The sequence below is a fragment of the Citrus clementina genome, unplaced genomic scaffold (assembly GCF_000493195.1).
Source record: "Citrus clementina cultivar Clemenules unplaced genomic scaffold, Citrus_clementina_v1.0 scaffold_1, whole genome shotgun sequence".
Taxonomy (NCBI): Eukaryota; Viridiplantae; Streptophyta; class Magnoliopsida; order Sapindales; family Rutaceae; genus Citrus; species Citrus x clementina.
Window position 1 is genome coordinate 26,156,955 of NW_006263303.1, and position 21,992 is coordinate 26,178,946.

Below are 21,992 nucleotides of genomic sequence, written 5' to 3' on the forward strand. Positions count from 1 at the left end.
TTTTAGATAAAAACTCTATTTTAAAAAATTTTACTAATAAAAATTTTATTTAAAAAATTATAGTAGATGAAGCCTAAGAAAAAAAAAATATTATATCAGATCTCCCATTCAAAATTATAAATTTATAGGGTAATTTTTAAAAATCTCCCCTGAGGTTTGGGCTTGTTGCAACTTGCAAGTAGATGGCGAGAATTTGTTTATTTGTAAAAAACCTCCTACCGTCAGTTAATTTTAATATTGACCGTTAGTTGACTGTGCAAAGATAATATTACCCTTAATAACGATTTGTAGACAGAAATAACTAAAAAAAATTAAAATTGTTGGCTATTTTACCCTCTTTAAATTATTGATATTTTTTTAAAGTTCCTACAAGAGAGATAAAATTAAAAAATTAAAAAATTCTCTTTAAATTATTAATATTTTCTTAAAATTCATATAAAAAAAGATAAAATTAAAAACTTAAAAATGAAATAGTTATAATCTTTACCTATGATTGTAAATCTTTAGAATTGACAAGGATAAAATTGTCAAAAAATAGGGTTTGTACTTTTCATGCCAATAATTTTAATTTTTTTTTTAGTTATTTCCGTCTACAAATTGTTGTTAAGGGTAATATTGTCTTTGCACAGTCAACTAACGGTCAATGTTAAAATTAACTGACAGTAGGAGATTTTTTATAAATAAATAAATTCTCGTCATCTACTTGCAACAAGCTCAAACCTCAGGAGAGGTTTTTAAAAATTACCCTAAATTTATATATCATATCTATGCTGATGTGGAATTTAACTTTGCAACGTTAGGTGTTGGATTGTGCATTGTTGTTATAGGAGTTAATTGGGTGGGCTGAAGCCAGTGGCCCAAAAACCTTGGTCCAATTGAGCGATATTTATTTAATTAGATCATTATTGTTTTTGAAAGGGAGATAATAATAATTAATTGAATTATGAATAATCATTAAAAACATAAAAAACCTAAAAATGAAGTTTGCCCAAGTTATGGATGTTAACGGGAAGTAATTGAAGACTAAGTAAATAATACAATTATTATAGAAAGTATGAGAGCTGGATCTTTAGGTCACAAGAGAGAAATATCAAATTGATTTCAATTGTATTAAATACAAAGCTTCGGGATTTTATTTATAGGATATCACAACCAATTAAAATTAGCCACGCGTATAGATATATGTTTTAGCCAATTAGTTATGTTTCCACGGCTAACTTAGCTACTTGACCTAATTAGCTGTCTTCATAGATGACTTAGCAAACTAACCAAATTAGTTAAGTCAATGTGGATAAACATCTATCATAACACTTCTCTTTGGATATCCACTTATTTATGACAATTGTACTTGACATTTGTTAAGGAAAAATTAATTGGAATAAAAACCCAAGCAAAAAAATTACATTATGATAAATCATAAAGTAGTTTTGAACGTGCTTCAAGACTACCTTGTTAAATATCCTTGCCAATATAAAGTCCTAGTGGAGAAAACCCCCATCAAAGGGGAAAGAGTACAGTGCACATATATCCAGTTTAATTGTGGAAATTCTATTATTGTTAGAAAGTGCTCCGCCTGATGGGTGCTCCCCATGATGATCAACTCGATAGTCTATTTAAACGGCGCATGTCAATGCCATATACTGTCTTCTCAAATGTTTATGTAGGTTAAACTTTAGTAAATATATATGCAAAGGAGCGTATCTACTTATGAGTGTAGAAGAACTTAGGTGAGATATGTTTCATTTTGTCTCATTTAATACACCCTTCATTGAGTTGAGCTATACATGCAATATTATTTATATACATAACTATTGGGACATCCGCACATAAAGATAATTTTGAGGCACTCTAGATATAATGGATGACAGACTGAAGTCATACGCATTCTCTACTTACTTCATGCATTGCAAGAATCTTAAAGTGATTGGAGAACGTAACCAATGGAGAATGCTTTGTGGATTTCCAAGAAATCATTGTTCCATTATAAGTAAAAACATATCTTGTTTGCTAATGAGTTTTATAAAGACTAGATAAATAACTTGCATAGGCATAACCAATGAGACCTATATTTTTCGTTAGTTCATCATAATAAAATAAACCCAATTCAATAGTCTCACAAAGATAACGAAAAATATGTTTAACACCATTCCTTTGTTGTTAAGTTGGTTCAAAACTAAATTTTGCCAAGAGATTTACTGAAAAAGCTACCAATGTATTCAAATATGATACTTCTAAACTAAGTACTTGCTTATCATCCCCTTTAGGACAAAATGTATCTTTCTTATAATCAAAAGACTAGACTATTATCCTTCAAAAAAAAAAAAGACTAGACTATTATTAGGGCACTTAATAGGTAAGATTTATGTATATTAAAATAATATCTTTTTAATATAATTTGACTGATAGATAAAGATATTATTAGATCCGTGGTTTGTTTTGTAACTAAAGACAATATGTAATTTTTATAAAATCTTCTTTTGGTTCAAACTACTTTTTCAAATAATCAGTAGTTTTTTATAGATTTTTGGGAGTTGCAATCAAATTTATATCATCAACATAAACTATTACAACAATTAGGCTCCGTTTGATACAGCTTATTAAATAGAGCTTATAACAGTAGAGCTTATAGCAGTAGAACTTATACCAATAAAGCTTTTGAGCAAAAAATCATTGGGTGTTTGGTTGTTAATAAAAAAGTACTTTTGAACCATTAAAATGTGTGATATTTTTTATATTATACATTTTTTAGAAAAGCTCTCTAACCTCTACTCCCAAAAGCTCAAATTTTAGGCTTTTGCTAGTAGAGGTAAATTAGCTTATTTAAGCTAAAAAAACTCTACTAAAAAAATAATCAAACACCATAAAAATTTTTAAAAAGTGCTTATATGATTAAATAAGTACTTATGGCTCTTAAATAAGCCATACCAAACAGGCTCTAAATCCAGATTATAACTTCTTTATAAATACACGAGGATAAGGATAAGTAGGTACTTTACGTATCCTTCCTTTATCAAGTCTTCATCGGCAACTTATACACACAAAAAGGGAATCCACTAGTGATTACAAATTATAAAATAAAAACTGATTTTGTGCTTTCCATCTCAGTTCACCGTATCAATGTTGAGTTGGGAATAATAGGAGACAAGATAAGATTCTATAAAGTCCTCTATAAAGCTGTTGATTATTGTTAATTCACCAAAATAACTTACCAACTCGGCTCTTTTCCGGGTTCCTCTCTGAGTGGAGGTTCAGGGCATGGATTCAATCCTGTTAAGACTTCTACTTTCTGTTCGTTCAGTTGCATGAAAGAACTTCTATTCCATCAGCCTAATAGATGATATGCTTTCTGTTTCTAAGGCCATTGATTCGGATAGCCCATGTATATTGCTAAGCCCGCTAGCTTTATTGTTCTCGATGATCACTTATTTGACAATCTAAAGCCACCCTAAAAATGCTCTTAATTTCATAAGAAATAAAAAACTATTTTATCCAATTTTCCCTTAATAAAAAAACTGATAAGCAAAAGGAAGTATTGTGAGTTGAAAAAACTATATATGACATCTAATTAAATTTAAAAAAAAAAACAACTATTTTTCGTTTGTAAGTGAAAGGAAAAAGTAATGATCGCGGACATATTCGTTCAAGAAAATAGACAAATTATGCTTTTCAATTAAAAAATTTTAAAAAAATCAGGTGCTAACTGATCATGCTCCATGATGCGATACGATGCGTCACGTGCATATCCGACAACGTATTTGGTCGGTGGAATCCACGTGTCCCTGAAAAAGCCAGATAATGTGTGCACGTCGAAAGTGATTGGAATTTATCCTGTGGGGTGTTAGCTACTTAACTTGACCAACGGCCGTCGAAAGTAACGGTACGTGAAATCAGCTGTCGCAATTTTTTCCCGACACGATTAACGACGTCATGTCTCCGTCAAAAATGGACTGCCCAATCCAGCGGTGCCTGCTGCTCTCTGTCATCATCGGTGCAGTGCAAATGATGGCACTCTTCTTTTAGATTCAGACAGCAGCACATTTATTTATTGAGTCGGGCTGCTGTCGTGCGTTACTACCGTTTTAAATGAAATTTCCTAAATTGCAAAAAAAAAACGTTTCGAGCGAAATTCGCGAGTGTATCGTTTTATGTGAGTAATTTACAGCTAAATCCTTCATGTTAATCTAAAACTCAAACAAACTATAACCAAGTTCCTATTATGTTATATCGGGACTGCCACTCGCCTCTTTCTAAGCAAAACACGTGTCCCCTTACATAAATTGGGGTGCAAATTTAACCTATTTCTTTTTTAAATTTAAGGATTACATCACTTTAAAGACTAAATTTACCACGTTATCCTTTTTTTTTTTTAAACTTACCCAACCACCAGTTCAATTTCACCATAATTTTTTTTAATTTTAACATATTTCTGCCCTAATTTTTTATTTCAAATTATCTATTATTTGAATAATACTTTTTCTCTTGTGAGATTTTTGTGCACTTTTTTTTTTGCATTTGACAAGCAAACACAATATCTGACAAAAACTTAAATTAATAAATAGTAAAAACTGAATACATCAAATTCCTTATCCCAACATATAATTAGCAAACCTTTTTTTTAAAGGAGAAATCTAATTTTTTTTCACACTCCTTTTTAACATCAACATTTGTGTATAAATATTTTAATGGAGAAAATCTGAATTTTTAACATCAATGTTTATTAATTAAATTTAGCCAAAGAGAATCTTAAAAAAAAAAGAGGAATTGTGTTGGAAGTGAACTAAAAGTTGGGTGAGTTTCCAAAAAAAAATTGAAAATTAGGGTAATGTGGTAAATTTATCTTTAAAGTGATATAATTTTTAAATTTAAAAAAAAGATAGGCTCAATATGCCTCACAATCTAAGCAAGAAGACGTGTCTTGCTTAGAAAGAGGCAAGTACGAGAGTCGTTAGCACTCCTCTATGTTACATTTCTATCGAGGGGCAATCCTAATTAATTTAAGTTTTTGTAGCCACTTGGGCTTGTAGGTTATAGCCTAGTAGTGAACCATTGCTCTTAAAGTCAAAGTATGACTACGAGGGTAATGATTCGAGTTCCTATAGACCCAATCTCTCTCAATTAAATATAATTGTGTGGAGATTACTTGTAACGTCTTTCTCCCTTACTAAATGCGAGTGGAGTAGAGATATCCTCTTCCGTGAAGAGTATTTGACTGGACATGTATTTCATATAATAAAAATATAATAATATAAATCTTATGTATATATCTGATTGTAAATGGGTATTTGGCTGAGCATGTATTTCATATAATAAAAATGTAATAATGTAAGTTTCAAGTATATATTTGATTATAAATATCAGTGTAATGATCTGCTGTCATAACAATTGTAAATATCTGTGTAATACTGTAACTTGATGCTTAATCAGTTAAAAAAAACTAATTTAAGTTTTTGTTGGTACTAAATATGAGTTTTAAATAATTTTAATAAAAATAATAAGTATATTATAAATTTTTATTGCAAAAGTGTGGTATAAACCTAATTTACCAAATTATAAGATTTACTGATTATATTTAATTATAACTCTCCGAACACAATACCAAACTATTTAGGTTTCTTAAAGTTGATGTTCTCGTGTTTTTAATATTATTTCTCCTTTTTTTTTCCAAATAGAACTATCGTACCCTGAAATGTTTTCTCCTTACTATTAGACTTAAAAACTGCTTTCAACTAATACTAAGCAGCTGCATTATGCCATCTTTAAGAGATTCTTCCGAAACATGTACAAACAGCCCACTTGGTTGCTTTATTCATTTTTAGTTTCCAGAAATAACCAATGACACCGTACCCAAAGACCACCTTTTTCACTCAGCTTTACCTGGCCTGTGTCTCTCTCTCATCTCTCTGTGTCCGAGTGTTAGCTTTGCTTTACCCTTCATTGAAAAAGATGGATTGATTCTTGAACTCATCTCTTTCACCTCAACAGGATCCTTAAGTTGCACTGTTGCACATCATTATCCCTCTTCTCTTTCTATTTTACTTTCCAAGTGCCCATTACTTCCTAGTCTCTACCTTATTTACTAACACTTCAATCTAGTAACTCATTAACTCTGCACAACCACTTCACTAACTCCAAGAATTTTCATTTCTTCTTTTGATACACCAATTAATTTCAAAAGAATCTTTTCTAGTATTTTTCTTGCTGTTTTTAGCTGTATTTTCCGATTCTTCAGCTTCTGCATTTTTATTTCTGTTTCTTGTTTTACATTATCACTCAGTTTGCATAATCATTCCTACCCATGCAATAAATTTTTCCTAGCACCTTTCAAAACACGGCCAGGATTCCATTTTCATTCCTCTAACACCACAAGATTCCATTTGTTCCACCAATATTCCTCCAGATCAGCTCTTCACTCTCATAGCTAGATTTGGACATCAACTCTTGTTGCTTAATTCTGGGATTCTTTTTTTTAATCTTTTGGGGTTGGGTTTTTTTGGTGCACGGAAGCTGGCTAGCTACTAGCCATCAAATTCAAAGAAGAAATAATGGCTAGTTTTTCAGTTTATGCGAGCATTAAGTTCCTTTCTTTGTGTGCAATGATTTGTGGGGTGAGTGGCCTTGGTGCCAACTGGGGCACACAAGCAAGCCATCCTCTGCCTCCAGAAACTGTAGTGAATCTACTGAGGGATAATGGGTTCCAAAAAGCAAAGCTTTTTGATGCAGATTATGGGACACTAAGAGCTTTGGGTAAGTCTGGGATAGAGGTCATGGTTGGCATTCCAAATGACATGCTTGCTTCTCTGGCCAGCAGCATGAAGACTGCTGAAAAATGGGTTTCCCAAAATGTCTCCCAACACATCAGAAAAAATAATGTCAACATCAGGTTTGTTTATTTGTTTCTTTATTTACTTTTCTTTTCATTTTCTTTCACTATATTACTTAAATTTCATTTTCAAGTCATTGAAAAGTGAAAATGATAAGCTTTATTGTTATGGTTTTGTTGATAAGTTGCAAGTATTTGTTGACTCTATTGATTTTTTTTCCCTTTATTATAAGAAATTTGTTGATTCTAATTATTTACTAAGCATAAATATGCATATAGGACCTTTCTAATTTTTTTGCTGTAGCATTTGCTGACTTACATTTTAGCCTCGTAAGCATGCAATGTTTTATTGTGATATTGATTCTTGTAAATTTGATTTGGTTGTTGTTCAACTACGTATGAATGGAAGTGAGGGTTTAATGTTTGCTACCTTCATAGAAGTATTATTAGCCTGTTTCAGGGATAGGACACTACCTTTGTTCTTGTTGCCTGTATTCTCTTAATTAATTATTCTGACTTTTCCCTGGTTGTACTTGAATGGTATCCTTTTGTTCAAATGTTAATTTGTCTTTGAGGGGATACCTACTTCCCTATAACTCTCAGACTTTTATATTGAATTCCCCCCTCAGCATAAATTTCATTTATATTTACTCTTGGGGAAGGAGTGGCCTGGGTGTCAGGTAAGGGAAAAAGAAAAAGTTGTTAAGTTGGTGTTTATCTAACTACTCCATCAATGTACAAGTTTGAGACAATGGTAGTAAAATCATGCTAAGTAACTTTATGAGCATAGTCAAATGATGTTGGTCTGTCTACTGAGTTCTTTTATTTGATTAAAAAATGAAAGCATGCATCAGTTATAGTTTTGTAATTGCTCCATTTTCTTCTTTTGATTTTTCCTAGTTTGATTACTTTATGCTACATTTGCCTATAGTTCATATGGGAATCGGAAGAAATGGATGTGAAAATGATTTGTGCTCTGTATAACATTGTTATTTGGTGAATTCTGCCTTGTATCTTATTTTTTTGTTTGGTATTAGGAGAGCTTGCAGGTTTTGGTCATGATCAATAGAAATCAATCATTTGGCAGAGAATTATAAGAGAACGTGTGAGAGAAATTCTTCTCAATCTTTTTAATTCTCTTTCTGGTGTTACAAAAAAATAATGGATTATCAGGGGCATTTGTATGCCCTCTTTAAGTTAGCCGATGGCAAAGAAAGTAAGCTCTACCATTGGATACAAGTTTGATCTTTTGCTGGCTATAAGCACACTATTCTCATGGTTGAAGTTGATTTAGCTGTTACTTTTTACTTGGCCTTTCTAGCTGCCTCATCTTGTTTCCTTGAAGTTGACTAGAAGAGGGTATCAGGTGTATCTTAGATAAAATGAAGAGGCTAGTATTTGAGATCTAAATTGTGGAGTGTGTGAGGTTATATTTTCCCTATACTTGGATCTATACCGGTCTCCTTTATTTTATATCACTTGATGTTGTATTTAATGCATCTACCAAAAGAAATCTTGTTTCTTCTAGTTCTGCCTTTTACTCTCACTATGATATTGGTTTACATAGAGGGGTCTCACAAACCAGTTTAACAATGAGTCAGTATCTTGGTGAAGGTAAAAGATGGTATAATCTCTTTTTTTAAGGTCAGGGCATTTTTAGGGTAAAATATCATTGAAGGAGATGGTATGAGTTTGGGTATTGGGGAAAATAATAAATAAGGATGAGTTTAGGTATTGGAGAAAATAATAACCTTATACATTCAGTACTATATGAATGTACATATAGAGAAGGCAGGTATTGCTTTCAGGTCTGAGGAAATATAAAACCTCACTCCTTCTCAATTCTCATCTTGAGTATTGTATTTTTATCTTGTACCTATCCCACCTATTAATATCCGCTAAAACAAGTACTATTGGGTATTAATACCTATGAAGGAATTTGCCGTAATGTTAATCTTATTTATGTCGGATCAAAGACAAGTTTACTTTGTCCTTAACAGTCAGCCTATGGGCTTATGTATGTGTATATTATGTGGAATAAGATTAAAGCCATTTGGTTAATTTTCGTTGGTAGAAATTTCAAACATTTAGATGAAATCTTTATCTCCATTTCTATACCTCTACATTCAACATTATTTAAATTTACGGTCTTGAGAGAAATTCTCTCATGACTGGTCTTATCACTTTAGCATGCTGAGGTGGTTGGACTAGCGAAAGAGAGTTCAACAAGTGTGGAGAACAATTTCGCACTTGTTGTTAATTGTAGGAAACTTTGGTCGGTATTATCATTGCTTTTCAGCGATGGGTGGGTATTATCATTTTAAAATTAAAAAGTTTTCTCTCTCCTCACATTGCAAACTTTGGTTGAATGGTCCCACCACATCAGCATAGGAGTGTCTTACCTAAATTTTTCTGTATTAATCAGGTGGTGAGTCTTAGATAATCAAAATTTGAAATTTAAATTAATGATAAGTGTGAGTTCACTCTTCCACACTGTTCAAGCTCAGGTTGGCTTATCCCACCACTTAAGTATGCTGAGATGGTAGGATCGAGCCATGTAAGACTCTCTTCATGGTCTTTTATAAATGTGTATAAAGTTTGATGTCGTAAAATTGCTTATTGTGGATTTTATCATCCTTTAGGAAAATGCTCATATGCTTCGGTGTTTGCACGAAAAATTCATGCAGATGGAGCTAAAAGCCAAAAGAAAACAAACTTTAGTTCACTAAAAGACAAAAGCAGTGCATTGTAATGTGTGTTTTTCTTGTTTTTTAGCTCCATTCGCATTTTAATTACATGCGAACGTCCGCATGTTAGCACCAAGAGGATCCTCTTTAAAGCTAAAACAAGTTACCTTTACGTTCAAGTTTTTGCATTCACTTTTATATATCCTTTATTCATATAGCACTACATTTGACATCATTTATGATTAATAATGAGAACACTATCATCACATCTCAATTATAAAACTCGCCGTTTATGCATAGGATTAAAATTTTTCTAGTTTTGGTTCATATACTATGGTTCATAATTTGCTGCAATGCTTCTTCTTTTGTTCTTTATGACTGTCTGAGAGTGTTTGTAAATCTGCTCCATTCAACAATTCATCGATGAGTTTCTAGGGTTTCTCTAGCTTTTGAATAACATTTCCTTTAGGATTTTGCGCATTTAAGGCAGATGTTTGTTGCAAAGTGATATTAAGACATTATTTATTACAGTGCAAAAGGTTAGTGCAATTAGCCTTGACACCGCTAATCTGTATAACTCCTATTAAAAAATGAGAGAGAATGTGAAGCTGAATATATGATGTATGTGAGTTTCTCAACTTGTACCATGCAATTTGCAGATGCTTTTGAGCCTGTCTTTGTCAGAACAATATTCAACCTCTCCTGACTGGTAATTAGCCTGAACATGAGTGTTAACATTTTCACGTAAATGTCTTCCAATCAGCTTTTGTGCATCAGCATTGTTCTTTAGGAGTTCTTGCATTAAAAATGTGTATGGACCATGTTTTATAGACAAAAGGTTTTTTGTTGGATTTGTGTGACATTTGTCATGTGCTTATCTAAAACTTTCCTTCTGTTTAACCTTTGATCATTTGCTTATCTAATCCTCGTATTCAGTCGCCTGCCATACGCCTTGGTGTCAATATTGGTGCATAATTTGACATGTATAAGCTTTACAAATTCTTCAGTATCTCACCTTAAATATGTGCAGGTATGTTGCAGTTGGGAACGAACCTTTCTTGGAAACTTATAATGGAAGCTTCCTCAGAACAACCTTCCCTGCTCTTCGGAATGTCCAGGCTGCCCTGATAAAGGCTGGGCTTAGCAACCAAGTGAAGGTCACTGTGCCCCTCAATGCTGATGTCTATGAGAGTGCATCTGGAGTTCCATCTGGTGGTGATTTCCGAGCTGATATTCATGATCTCATGCTTGCTATTGTCAAGTTTTTGAGCGACAATGGTGGTCCATTTACTGTCAACATCTACCCCTTCATAAGCCTTTACAGTGATTCCAACTTCCCGGTTGAGTATGCTTTCTTTGATGGTAACTCGTCGCCTATAAATGATGGTGGGGCAACATACTACAATATGTTTGATGCAAATCATGACACTCTTGTGCGTGCCCTTCAAAAAAATGGGTACGGAAACTTGCCTATTATAATTGGAGAGATTGGGTGGCCGACTGATGGAGACAGAAATGCCAACAATGAGTATGCTCGGCGTTTCAACCAAGGTTTCATGTCCCATATTTCAGGTGGGAAAGGAACCCCAATGAGACCTGGGCCAATTGACGCCTATTTGTTCAGTTTGATTGATGAGGATGCTAAAAGTGTTGATCCTGGAAATTTTGAACGACATTGGGGAATATTTACTTATGATGGAAGACCTAAATACCAAATCAATCTTGGCACCACAAACTCGGGGTCTTTGGTTCCAGCAAGAAGTGTTCATTACTTGCAGAAGAAGTGGTGTGTGATGAAGCCTTCAGCCAGACTTGACGATCCTCAAGTGGCACCAAGTGTGAGCTATGCCTGTGGACTTGCTGACTGCACTAGCCTTGGTTATGGGACATCATGTGGCAATCTGGATGCTAGGGGAAACATTTCATATGCATTTAACAGCTACTATCAGAAAAATAATCAGCTTGACACCGCCTGTAAATTTCCAAATCTTTCAATGATCACTAAAGCGGATCCATCAGTTGGAAGTTGCATATTTCAGATTACAATGGAGCCATACTATGGAGGTGCTGAGAGGAGAATTGGGTCACTAAGGTTGGTTGTGGGCCTTTTTCTCTTTGTGCTAATAATTCTGTGAATTCTGAGGCTTCTTAATCACGAAGAATCATTTTTCCATGATTACATTCATTTGCTTTGTAGGATAATGGTAATGCAGAAGTAGTTGAAATGATTGATAAATGGCTCAAACGAAATCTAATTTTGCAATTGGCAAGGCTTTATTTAAGTAATCATGATTGTTCTACTTTGATTTTTTTTTTTTTTGATGTGTACCATGAACTTTGTGAATCAAGGCCTAACCAGGTAGGATAGAGATTGTGTGGGCTGAAATGATATTGGATATTTCTGATGTTCTCATATTCGATTGACTTATGATATTCTTTCCTTAAATATATAGTCTTTCTTTGTTGTTCGTATTCGTATTCTCCCCCCCCCTCAAAAGCTACTTAGGTGTAGTTTTTCAGAATTGCACATATTTTTCTTAAAAGAATCCAGATGCTGAAGTCAGGTTAAAGATGTCATTATTATTAAGCACATACTTTCAGTCACAACTGCTGGTTCTACATTTTTGCTCTTCCCCTTCATTCAGAGCTTTCAAGCCACGGGCTCCGCTCTGGCTTTTCTACATTTCTCAAAGCCTTCCAAACGACAATGTTACACTTAACTCCTGAACCAAATGCTGTTTGCCAAATTCTGTCACCTCTCTTTACCCTTGCATTTGCTTCCAAGTAAGCCAGTTCATACCACACACTGCTGCTCGATGTGTTTCCAAACCGTTCCAATGTCTTTCTTGATGCTTCCATGAGCTCTTCTGTTAGCTCCAAGTTCTGATGAATTTCATCAAGCACTTTTTTGCTGGTTGCCAATATGCATATGTGCTCAAAAGCCTGCTTGTAGTCTGGTATGTAAGGCTTTGTTTTCTTCTTTAAGAGCAAGTTGGTGAAGAAATGAACTTGTTCTGAGACAGGCAGAACAAGAGGACCAAGAGTTGTGATGTTGGCCTTGAGTGCATGGCCTCCAACCTCTATCATCTCCTTGCTCACTGAAAGCCCTTGCCTCCCCTCTGCATCTTCTTTCAGATGCATGCATTTGAAGCTTCTATTGTCCATTCCTTTGTGAGTTCGAACCAGCTGTGTAAGAGCATTAAAGGTCTTCAATCCAATAGTATTTTTATGTTTTTTTTTCCTTTTTTCTTTTCCTATATGCTAGTAGATTCGTTACTATAGATGAATATATAATTTGTTGAATAGATTTACTGGTGATGTGATATGTCTGTCACTGGAAACACAAAAGTAAAATACCTGCTTGAATTCATACTTGGACCGCCATTTATCGAGGCGGCAACTTGAGAGCAACACTGCGGCAGCCCCCATTCGGAAGAAGCAATTAGGCAGAAGCATGTCAACCTCATTGCCACCATACCATGTATTGCTCACAACTTCTGTGCTAACTACTAATGCATAAGATCCAGGATAAGCATTCAACAGATCTTTTGCCAAATCAATAGCTATAATTCCAGCTGAACAACCCATGCCACCAAGATTGAAGCTATTAATATTATGTCGAAGTTTGTAATGGTTTATTACCATCGCTGACAGTGAGGGTGTTGTGTTTAACACACCACAGTTTACGACCAGGACTCTGATGTCCTTCGGCCGGATTTTTGTGGCCGCTAGAAGGTCATCAATAGCTCCAAAAAGCACCATCGCCGCCTCTTCTCTGCCATCTTTCAAATTTGGTCTGTAACCAGGGCAAAAAACTGCTCTGGGCAGGTAAGTTTCGTCTCCTAGACCGGAGTTCTTGATGATCCTTTGCTTGAATTCCAAGGAAGCATCATTGAAGTTGCCTGATTCTCTTGCTTGCTCTATGAATTCCTTCTTTGAAATCTATCATGAATATATGTTGCATGAAAAGTTAAACAAACTGTTATGTTCTACTAAGTAACGTTTAGGTTCGAATCTCGCACACATTAGAATTGAACAAATGTTACCTTAAGCTCGTTTGGAGGACGATAACAAGCAAAATCGACTAGATAAATCCAACAGGGTGTTGTCTCGAGGTAAATATATGCAAGTATTCCGAGTAATCCGAACAGGAAAACGGCGTCAGTGGTATCAAATGTGGGAAGCAAATCACTGAATGTGAGCTTCCCAATCTGAGCACCGAAGATGACGATGAGAATCGGTGCAGGTATGAGATAAACACCATGGCTAAGAAGATAGCCATATCCAAGCCTCACATAGTTCAAGTTGACGGAGTTAAGGAAATCCGGGAGACGACGCTGGACCCTGACGGAGAAACTCAAGGAACCGGCGTATGGGCCAGAGTTCTCGACACCCCGGTTCACGATCTCCGGGGAAAGCAGCTTATGCTCTCTTGCCATGGAAATTTACTTATCAAGGAAAAAGAAATGAGGAGGGCGAATGCATGATTTACGTACAAAAGCATGCAAGAGGTGGGAATTTATAGTGGGAGAGAAAAATAATAAAGTAATGGTAAGAAGTTACGTCAAAGTAAACCACCTGCGACATCAAGGGCAGCGTTGTTTTTGTGCATGAAAGCGTATGATCGGCGGGTTTGTAGAACAATGGAACTTGTGTGTTTTTCAAAATTCTTGGTTAGACATTGAGGCTTCCAACTACTAAACATGGAAGAGAAGGGGCCAGTCAGCGGGCCGAAGCTGGAAACTTTGGTCGCAGCAGTCAGTCGCGTGAAAAATATAAAAAAAGAAAAAAGAAAAATTAATATAAATTTATTTCAGCTTATACGAATTTATTTTAAATAACAATTTATTAACGTCATTAAAAAACAAGACACTTTAAAAGAAGAAAATATGTTAATATGTTCATAATCATCTTTCAATAAACTGACTCATAATCTATGAAAGTATCTTGTCAAATAATGAAATAACAATTAGATGCAAACCCAAAAAAAGTTTTTCTTTAAAAATAATAATTCAGTCCAATGTCCTTTTAAGGAATAAAAATTATTTATTATTGACTTTTGAAAGTATAAAATAAAATATTACCTGGCTGTCCCTTGGGTGTAGCTCAGCTGTAAAAATGTGAATGCCCATTGTGCCCACTATTACTCAAGTTCAAGTTATGATAAGATAAATGTTGGGTGTTTAATGGAGAAGGTTTCTCATCCCCATCCAAATTACACCATAATAAAAAAATTAAAAAATATATATTAGTTGAAAAATTAAAGAAAGAAAGTAGATCATAAGTTAACATTTTCAAATATTGGAACGACAATAAATTTAGAGATGGGTTGAAAAAATATATTCTTGAATTAAATATTAAACTCAAGAAGGCAATTGTGATTCGTTATACTTATATCCATGAGGAAAGATAAATTATAACAAAATTATAACTAAGCTTGTACGATTTTTAGAGATACTAAGCTAGGATACAAAAAAAAAACTACAGATATTGGGAATATACTAATTAATTTAGGGATGTTTTTCAACTTCTATTATAATTTTTTTTTTGGTTGTAAACCATCCGGTGTCCCGCGACCGCATTGAGCCTCGACTAATCCGGATTCGGGGTGTAGTCACAATTAAAGCTCTTTACCCCTCCTAAATAGTGTGTTTAATGGGGATCGAACCCGAGAGCTCTTCCCACAAACTCAGCCTGCGCTGCCAACTGAGCCACAACCATTTGGTTAACTTCTATTATAATTTAGTACATAACATTCGCATGTTAATTTTATTTTCCAAATTCTTATAGATGACGATGCCCTTGCCCTTTTCCATTACAGTTCACCTCTAAGCTAATAAAAGTTTGGTCAACACCTCCTCCCTTTAACTCTAAAATAAAGAGTTCAAGTCTCTCCTATAGTTGTGAGAGTTTATTATTATACCATTTCGGCTCTGTTTGATCGAATCAACAATGAAATCTAACATAAAATTAATGATTTGGTTTACAACGGTTTGATGAAAAATCCATTATTAAGGCTCAATTTGATGTTGTTGTCTAAAAATTCTAATTTGTAACTCAAAAATTAAAGCAATTTTACTCATAGTAATTTAATGAAAAATCTATATTATCCTTGCAATTTTACTCCAAGCAAAATCCTCCTCTTGTTTGACAAAACTAATTGAAAACCTCCTAATGTTTTAAAACTTATCTAAACCTACCTGAGTGCCAACAATTTTCCTTTTTTTCTTAATTTTTTAATTAATTAAAATTAAAAATAATTCAATTAATTAAATAATTATAGGTATTCATATTTCTAATATCAAATAACCACAAAAGGTAAAATTGTAAAATTGCCAAAAAAAAAAAAATAATTGATTCTCAAAGAGATTTGGATATGTTTTAAAATACAAGCTACTTTGAATTGTATGTTCGAATATGCTGATCCATTCCACCTATAAAAATAAAATGAAAAGAGAGAACGTGTGTTGTTGAGCCAAATTATGCGTGATGGAGAATATTGTAGCAAGTGGCAACCTCTTTTTGCATGATTACATGCTGCCGTGCCTTCACCCATACGCATTCCCTCGATGGAGGAGTCTCCTGATTAAATGTGTAAAGCTGTACACGTGTTAATTATTGTATTTTTACAAATTATTCAAAAAATAAAACATTAAAAAATTAGTAATTAGTGATCACATTCATCATAATATATACACCCACGTGGATTTTTTATATTTTAATTTATTTTATCATGTTACCTAAACTAAGTACTAATTATTCCAGTAATTAATGTGAGCACTTTAATGGCCGTGCGCATGTTACTGTGCAATGATAAGCTATGATGATGATGAGCAATCATTTCATTCACTCAATTGCTCTTTAACCTGCGCCTAAGCATTAGCCAATAACTCATCATTAATTTGATCGCCAGTTCTGAACCCATTGTTAGAACATATATTAACAAGCAAGCAGAATTTGTGTTTCTTCTTCATTCTTTCAATAAACCAACCATGCCATGGAGGTCGTACGGTCACCACACTGGTTTCCTTTCATTAGTTTACTCTAATCTGCTGTATATGCATCCACGGTAACGACAACTGCTTTGAAATTAATCTTGGGGTTCTTATGTTACAGGTTGTCCAGTTGAAGGTACGGTTGCATTGCAAGGCCTGTGAGAAAGCCGTGCGCCAAGCCTTGTGCCGAATTACAGGTAATGGCTTGAATTACCTAAAAGATCATATAATTAAGCTAAGGGTCTCGTGTGTTTAATGCTCGCTGTACATTTGTTCGTATACAGGTGTGAAATGTGTGGAGATAGACACGGTATCGAACAAGATAACAGTATTGGGATACATGGATCGCCGAGTTGTGATTAAAGCTGTACAAAGAACTGGAAGGAGAGCTGAGTTGTTATCGTCTTCATCCTCTTCATCGTCGTATTACGGCCTAGAAGAGCAGAGTCCTCGGCTGCCTCGAGGTTTCCGGTGCATTATTCCCAGATGTGGGTTTAGAAGTTATTTGAGGAGGAATAATAACAGTAACGTTTCAGGTGCCTTGCCTCCTAAGAAATGAAATAACAAAGACATAATAACAGATGAAATGGCAACATGTCTCATGTTTTTGTGTTCTTTCTTTTTTTTTTTTCCCCTTTTTTAATAAGATAAAGAAATTATTGTGGTAAGTTTTATTGTGATATAAAGCCAGAAACTACTACTTACACATGATATTTGCACATGATACATAAAATTGAAATTAATAAATTGAATGAATTTGTTTTATTGTGAAACGTTTCTTCTCTTGAGTGTTCATTTATGATCCTCAGTGTCATGTTACTTGCAATGCAAATAACATTAGGGTAAACGCAGAACATTCTAAATTTACCCTTACTTTTTTATCGGATGTCAAAAAAAAAATTTACCCTTACATTCATATATAAATGTTAAAAGGCATGAAATCAAGATTGCCAAGAATCACATGACCCATTTAATCAGAAGGTTGGCAACGACTGCAAGCTCCACAAAGCCCATATCAGCCATCCAAAATGAAGTCAAAGAAATGGTATCTAAACATTTTTATGAGCAGACACTTCACCTGTACAAACAAGAGCTGCACCCTTCGGGTCTTTATTCAAACACAGCCATTCTTCCTTCCGTGATCAAAGCATGCGCGTATGCTCAGACCCACCAACACTTTGGCCTCCAACTTCACTGCACAGCTCTCAAATCAGGCTCCGATGCGGACCCAGTCATCTCCAATTCTCTCATTTCAATGTACGCGAAATTTTCGAAACCTGAATCTGCATACCAATTGTTCGATGAAATGCCTTACAGAGACACCATCTCTTGGAATTCCATCATAAATTGTTTTACTCAAAATGGATTTTACGTAAGATCATTGGAAATGTTTAGAGAAATGTATTTATGCGGTTTTGTGCTAAAAGCTGAGCTGCTTGCTGGAATCATATCGCTTTGTTCACAAATAGGAGAGTTGGAATTAGGAAGGCAAATTCATGCCCTTGTTATTGTTGATGGAAGTTTTGAGTTGTCAGTTTTTGTTTCAACCGCATTGTTAGACTTGTACTCGAAGTGCCATCATTGGCTGATAGCTTTACGTGTTTTTGAACAAATGGTGATAAGAAATGAGGTCTCGTGGACTGCCATGATTTCTGGTTGCATTGATAGTCAAAACTATGATACGGGTATTGATTTGTTTAGAGCAATGCAGAGAGAAGGGGTTAAACCTACCCGAGTGACGTTAACAATTGTTTTACTGGCTTGTGCTGAGCTGCGTGATTTACGGAATGGGAAAGCGATTCATGGATATGCTTATTGTTGTGGCTTTGATTTCGATCATCATCTGTCAGCTGCTCTCATGCATATGTATTGTGAATGCACAGAAGCATTACATCCAGCCAGGATCATTTTCGAAAGAACTAAAGTTAAGGATGTGGTGATTTGGAGTTCTATTATCAGAGGTTATTCACAGAGTGGGGATTTGAGTGAAGCTATGAAGCTATTTAGCCGAATGAGACTGGAGAGAATTGAACCGAATAGTGTTACATTATTGGCAATCCTTTCTTCCTGCACCCGTCAATCATTTCTAAGCCATGGACTAGGAGTCCATTGCTATATTATGAAAGCTGGCTTAAATTTTGATGTTTCTATAGGAAATGCACTAATGAATATGTACTCAAAATGTGGCTCCATTACGTCTTCGCATCAAATTTTCAATGAAATGGCTGCCAGAGATTTTGTGTCATGGACCACATTAATAAGTGGTTATGGCTTTCATGGTTATGGTGAAGAAGCTTTACAACTATTTCTTGAGATGCAAGAAAGCGGGGTGGAGCCAGATGCAATTACAGTTCTTGCCATTTTATCAGCTTGCAATCATGCAGGCCTGGTGAAGGAGGCAGAAACTCTATTCAATAATGTGATGAAAGAGAAGAAAATAGCATTAGCTATAGAACATTATGCTTGCTATGTTGATCTTCTCGGAAAGTCAGGTAAGATTGAGGATGCCTGTAAGGTTGTGAGCACAATGCCAATGAAACCTAGTACCAGAATTTTAAGCTCTTTAGTATCAGCATGTAGGATTCATGGAAGACTGGAAGTTGCAGAAATGCTTGCACATCAACTTATAGAGGCTGAACCTGAAAACGCTGCCAACTACACATTGTTAAGTATGGTATGCAGTGAGTCTGGTAACTGGCTTGGTGCCGAAGAGGTGTGGAGAGTCATGAGAGCAAAAGGATTAAGTAAATCGTATGGGTTCAGCAGAATTGAGAATGAGTATTGATGATTGCATATTGCATAATGGGCCTGACATCACGATGCCTCACCGTTATGTCCTCTCAGTATTTATGCAAGTAGATTAGGTCATTGTACTGATTTTTATGTCAAGCTTTTCCTATCAGCTGAGTTCCATTAATCCTTTTTGTTTGAAATTTCTTCGCTTAACAAAAAGCATTATACATGTTGCCTGTGTTTACATTTCCTTAACTAAAAATTATCCATAATTGATTCCATACTAACCGTGTAAAAAATCAAACGATAATGATAATCAATTCTGCATCTACAATTTTCACCATTAGAAAAAGTCAAATCCCACCACCGTATCTTTACCTAAACAAAATAAAATATTATATAATCCTCCCCCCAAAAGTGTTGCAAAGGATATTCTATTCATAGAGTTCTTGCTCTACAACAGGGAACAGCAAATATCCCTCAATGCATATGTAATTAACTCTTTTAAGTTCTTGCTAGCCTATTTATAACTGAATGTTGCAAATCATTTTGCAGATTCAGATGTCCAGCAAACATCACGTTCTACAAATCGTTTGATTCTACCATATATGAATCTTTAAGCATTGATATTAAATATAATTAAAGACAAATCCATGACTAAGCCAATACCTTAGTAATTATTGAACCTCATTGCCTAAAGTAAATAACTTGCATTCAGGGACTTGTACCTCCAGCATGAGAAAAACTGTCAAAACCAGAAAACTTTAAAGTTGAAACAATACTGGCTGCTTTAGTTTCACAGAGTGTCAGCCATATGATTTAGCAAACACCGGAAGATGGATCTTCTGTCACATTCGAAGCGAGTAAAGTGCTCACCACAAAAGGGCTTCTCCACATTTAAAGATCAGTGATTTGAAGGAATGAAGGTGTGAGGAAGAAAATAAACAAACTTTATTTGAACTCAGAAGTCTTTTAACATTCTGATAGAGCAAACAGTTTCCACAAGCTCTCAATGATAATTTTAAAAGAAATTTTAAAACAAAATTACAAGATATAAATACCTCCATTTCATTAAGCATCCAACAGTCAAAGGTACATATGTCTAAAAGCTGACAAAAATTCAACACAACTAGAAGCATATCTCATTCCAAAATGGCAACATTAAACCCGCATGTCTTATTGCTACAAGCAATTCTTGGATACTGCTACCTAGGTCCAGGTCTTTTCACTGTCTGTATGTCCCCAATAAAGCTTAATCTGTCATCAGAGTGAGAAGAAAACATCAGAGCTGCATTGAAACTGGATAAGCTCTGAATGGGTACATGATCTTGCCATTCTAAATATTACCGGTCTACAAACCAAGCCAGAACAATTACAGCAGTAAAAGTTTAAAAAGACACAGCTTTGCAATTACAACCCAAAAGAAAATAATTTCACCAAACATGAAACACAAAATTTCTTAGATCACTTCAAAACATGTTTCAATTTTTAACATTAATTTATACATTCAATTTCAAGGCTCATTTATAGACCAAAATAGATAAACCCAATAGAAAATGCAAATCTTATTCAAATAGTTATTGAAATCAATTTTCACTCAATTAAAGTATCTGGAGATTAATATCTATCAAGGCCTTAAACAAAATATAATTCTTGATCATGAATCAGCAAATTTACTTTAAAAAAAAAATTCACATCATACTCTAGTCAAACCTTAAGATGATGAAACAGGTGCTTCAGTCTCAGGATTTGAAACAGCAGCAGCAGCAGCATTATCTGCCGAGGGTGGTACATAGATACGTGCTTTCTTTAGAATTTCGGCAACAAGCCAATGCTTATGCTTGCTTAACGGTCTAGAAGGATCCAACCTAACCTGAAGCCACAGGCTCGAAACATAAACCCCATAACAATGGTAACCATCAATGAAGCAGTTGAAACGATTGCATATCAAATGGGATTCGGAAAATGACTGATACAAGTGAAAACACCCATCATTACTTAAGAGGCATAACAGTACTGACTCGGTCACCGATGTTGCATTCGTTGTTCTCGTCGTGGGCCATGAATTTGGAGGTTCGTTTGACGTAGCGATTGTAAACCTTGTGGTGGAAGAGTCTGTCGACGGCCACTACTACTGATTTTTGCATCTTGTTTGACACTACCAATCCAACCACCGACTTCATTTGCGACGGCCTGACGACGGTGCTAGGGTTTAGACCATGAGGAAACAAAAATCAAAATTAAAACTAGATAAGAAAGTAAACCAAAATGGTACCCGATTTGTATGCTTAACGACGACACTGACGGTGGCCACAGAAGCTGACGGAGGTCGACGGCGCACGACAATAACCCGTGGTGAGGCGGCGGCAGGGTTCGGGGGCCGTTAGTGTCTGAGTTGAGTGAAAGTGGATTCGTTAATTTTTGCTTTAAACCCCATGTCGAGTGTGCTCAGGACTATGATATTCACAGTGAAGCGCCAATAATCATGTGGTACATGTGTCTATAATTTGAAAAATTAATTATGTCATTATGTGCACCAACTAATCAGAACGAAATTGACGGTTCATTGGCCCACTCATGCGCCCAACAACATTCGGTGCATGCGTTCGAGTCTCAGCCTTTATATAATGGAGGTTTATTTATCTTCTCACATTAAAATAAAATTAATTTCTCTCTAATATTAATAATGAGGATCGATCAATCTGATATTTAGATTGTGCTGTAACATATTAATAAAACTCTAATTATAATATATCA

The 21,992-nt window shown here is 34.9% G+C and overlaps 5 protein-coding genes across 7 annotated transcripts; 3 read left to right on the forward strand and 2 right to left on the reverse strand.

The window, feature by feature from the left end:
• Window positions 1-5,683: 5,683 nt before the first annotated feature.
• On the forward strand, window positions 5,684-11,922 carry LOC18055871 (glucan endo-1,3-beta-glucosidase 6). 2 transcript variants are annotated; one of them, XM_006453088.2, is made up of 2 exons: window positions 5,684-6,880; window positions 10,538-11,922. In XM_006453088.2, exons 1-2 carry the CDS (start codon window positions 6,543-6,545, stop codon window positions 11,640-11,642), a joined length of 1,443 nt encoding a protein of 480 aa, XP_006453151.2. In that variant the 5' UTR covers window positions 5,684-6,542; the 3' UTR covers window positions 11,643-11,922. The 2 variants fall into 2 exon arrangements, with proteins under 2 accessions (XP_006453151.2, XP_024033786.1); XM_024178018.1 differs by lacking the exon at window positions 5,684-6,880 and adding an exon at window positions 10,113-10,216.
• An 18-nt stretch (window positions 11,923-11,940) lies between these two features.
• On the reverse strand, window positions 11,941-13,987 carry LOC18055872 (3-ketoacyl-CoA synthase 15). Its single transcript, XM_006453089.2, has 3 exons — window positions 13,554-13,987; window positions 12,865-13,449; window positions 11,941-12,693 (listed from the first exon to the last, which is right to left on the reverse strand). The coding sequence occupies exons 1-3, from the start codon at window positions 13,944-13,946 to the stop codon at window positions 12,145-12,147; spliced, it is 1,527 nt and encodes a 508-aa protein (XP_006453152.1). The 5' UTR covers window positions 13,947-13,987; the 3' UTR covers window positions 11,941-12,144.
• Window positions 13,988-16,475: 2,488 nt separating this feature from the next.
• LOC18055873 (heavy metal-associated isoprenylated plant protein 28) lies at window positions 16,476-17,102 on the forward strand. 2 transcript variants are annotated; one of them, XM_024178538.1, is made up of 3 exons: window positions 16,476-16,513; window positions 16,624-16,699; window positions 16,787-17,102. In XM_024178538.1, the coding sequence occupies exons 1-3, from the start codon at window positions 16,505-16,507 to the stop codon at window positions 17,059-17,061; spliced, it is 360 nt and encodes a 119-aa protein (XP_024034306.1). In that variant the 5' UTR covers window positions 16,476-16,504; the 3' UTR covers window positions 17,062-17,102. The 2 variants fall into 2 exon arrangements, with proteins under 2 accessions (XP_024034306.1, XP_006453153.2); XM_006453090.2 differs by having other exon boundaries at window positions 16,495-16,510.
• A 257-nt stretch (window positions 17,103-17,359) lies between these two features.
• On the forward strand, window positions 17,360-19,320 carry LOC18055874 (pentatricopeptide repeat-containing protein At4g31070, mitochondrial). The gene has a single exon (XM_006453091.2). The coding sequence runs from the start codon at window positions 17,464-17,466 to the stop codon at window positions 19,285-19,287; it is 1,824 nt and encodes a 607-aa protein (XP_006453154.2). The 5' UTR covers window positions 17,360-17,463; the 3' UTR covers window positions 19,288-19,320.
• A 942-nt stretch (window positions 19,321-20,262) lies between these two features.
• Window positions 20,263-21,724, reverse strand: LOC18055875 (30S ribosomal protein S17). Its single transcript, XM_006453092.2, has 4 exons — window positions 21,511-21,724; window positions 21,257-21,428; window positions 20,949-21,108; window positions 20,263-20,492 (listed from the first exon to the last, which is right to left on the reverse strand). Exons 2-3 carry the CDS (start codon window positions 21,416-21,418, stop codon window positions 20,950-20,952), a joined length of 321 nt encoding a protein of 106 aa, XP_006453155.1. The 5' UTR covers window positions 21,419-21,428; window positions 21,511-21,724; the 3' UTR covers window positions 20,263-20,492; window position 20,949.
• Window positions 21,725-21,992: the final 268 nt, after the last annotated feature.

Coding starts and splice junctions, on each gene's coding strand:
- LOC18055873 (XM_024178538.1), top strand. Junction 16,700..16,786: donor AGCCTTGTGCCGAATTACAG/GTAATGGCTTGA, acceptor GTTCGTATACAG/GTGTGAAATGTGTGGAGATA.
- LOC18055874 (XM_006453091.2), top strand. CDS start 17,464: ATGACCCATTTAATCAGAAGGTTGGCAACGACTGCAAGCTCCACAAAG.
- LOC18055871 (XM_006453088.2), top strand. CDS start 6,543: ATGGCTAGTTTTTCAGTTTATGCGAGCATTAAGTTCCTTTCTTTGTGT. Junction 6,881..10,537: donor AAAAATAATGTCAACATCAG/GTTTGTTTATTT, acceptor AAATATGTGCAG/GTATGTTGCAGTTGGGAACG.
- LOC18055872 (XM_006453089.2), bottom strand. CDS start 13,946: ATGGCAAGAGAGCATAAGCTGCTTTCCCCGGAGATCGTGAACCGGGGT. Junction 13,450..13,553: donor GTCCTCCAAACGAGCTTAAG/GTAACATTTGTT, acceptor TATTCATGATAG/ATTTCAAAGAAGGAATTCAT. Junction 12,694..12,864: donor CCAAGTATGAATTCAAGCAG/GTATTTTACTTT, acceptor GCTCTTACACAG/CTGGTTCGAACTCACAAAGG.
- LOC18055875 (XM_006453092.2), bottom strand. CDS start 21,418: ATGAAGTCGGTGGTTGGATTGGTAGTGTCAAACAAGATGCAAAAATCA. Junction 21,109..21,256: donor AATGCAACATCGGTGACCGA/GTCAGTACTGTT, acceptor CTGTGGCTTCAG/GTTAGGTTGGATCCTTCTAG.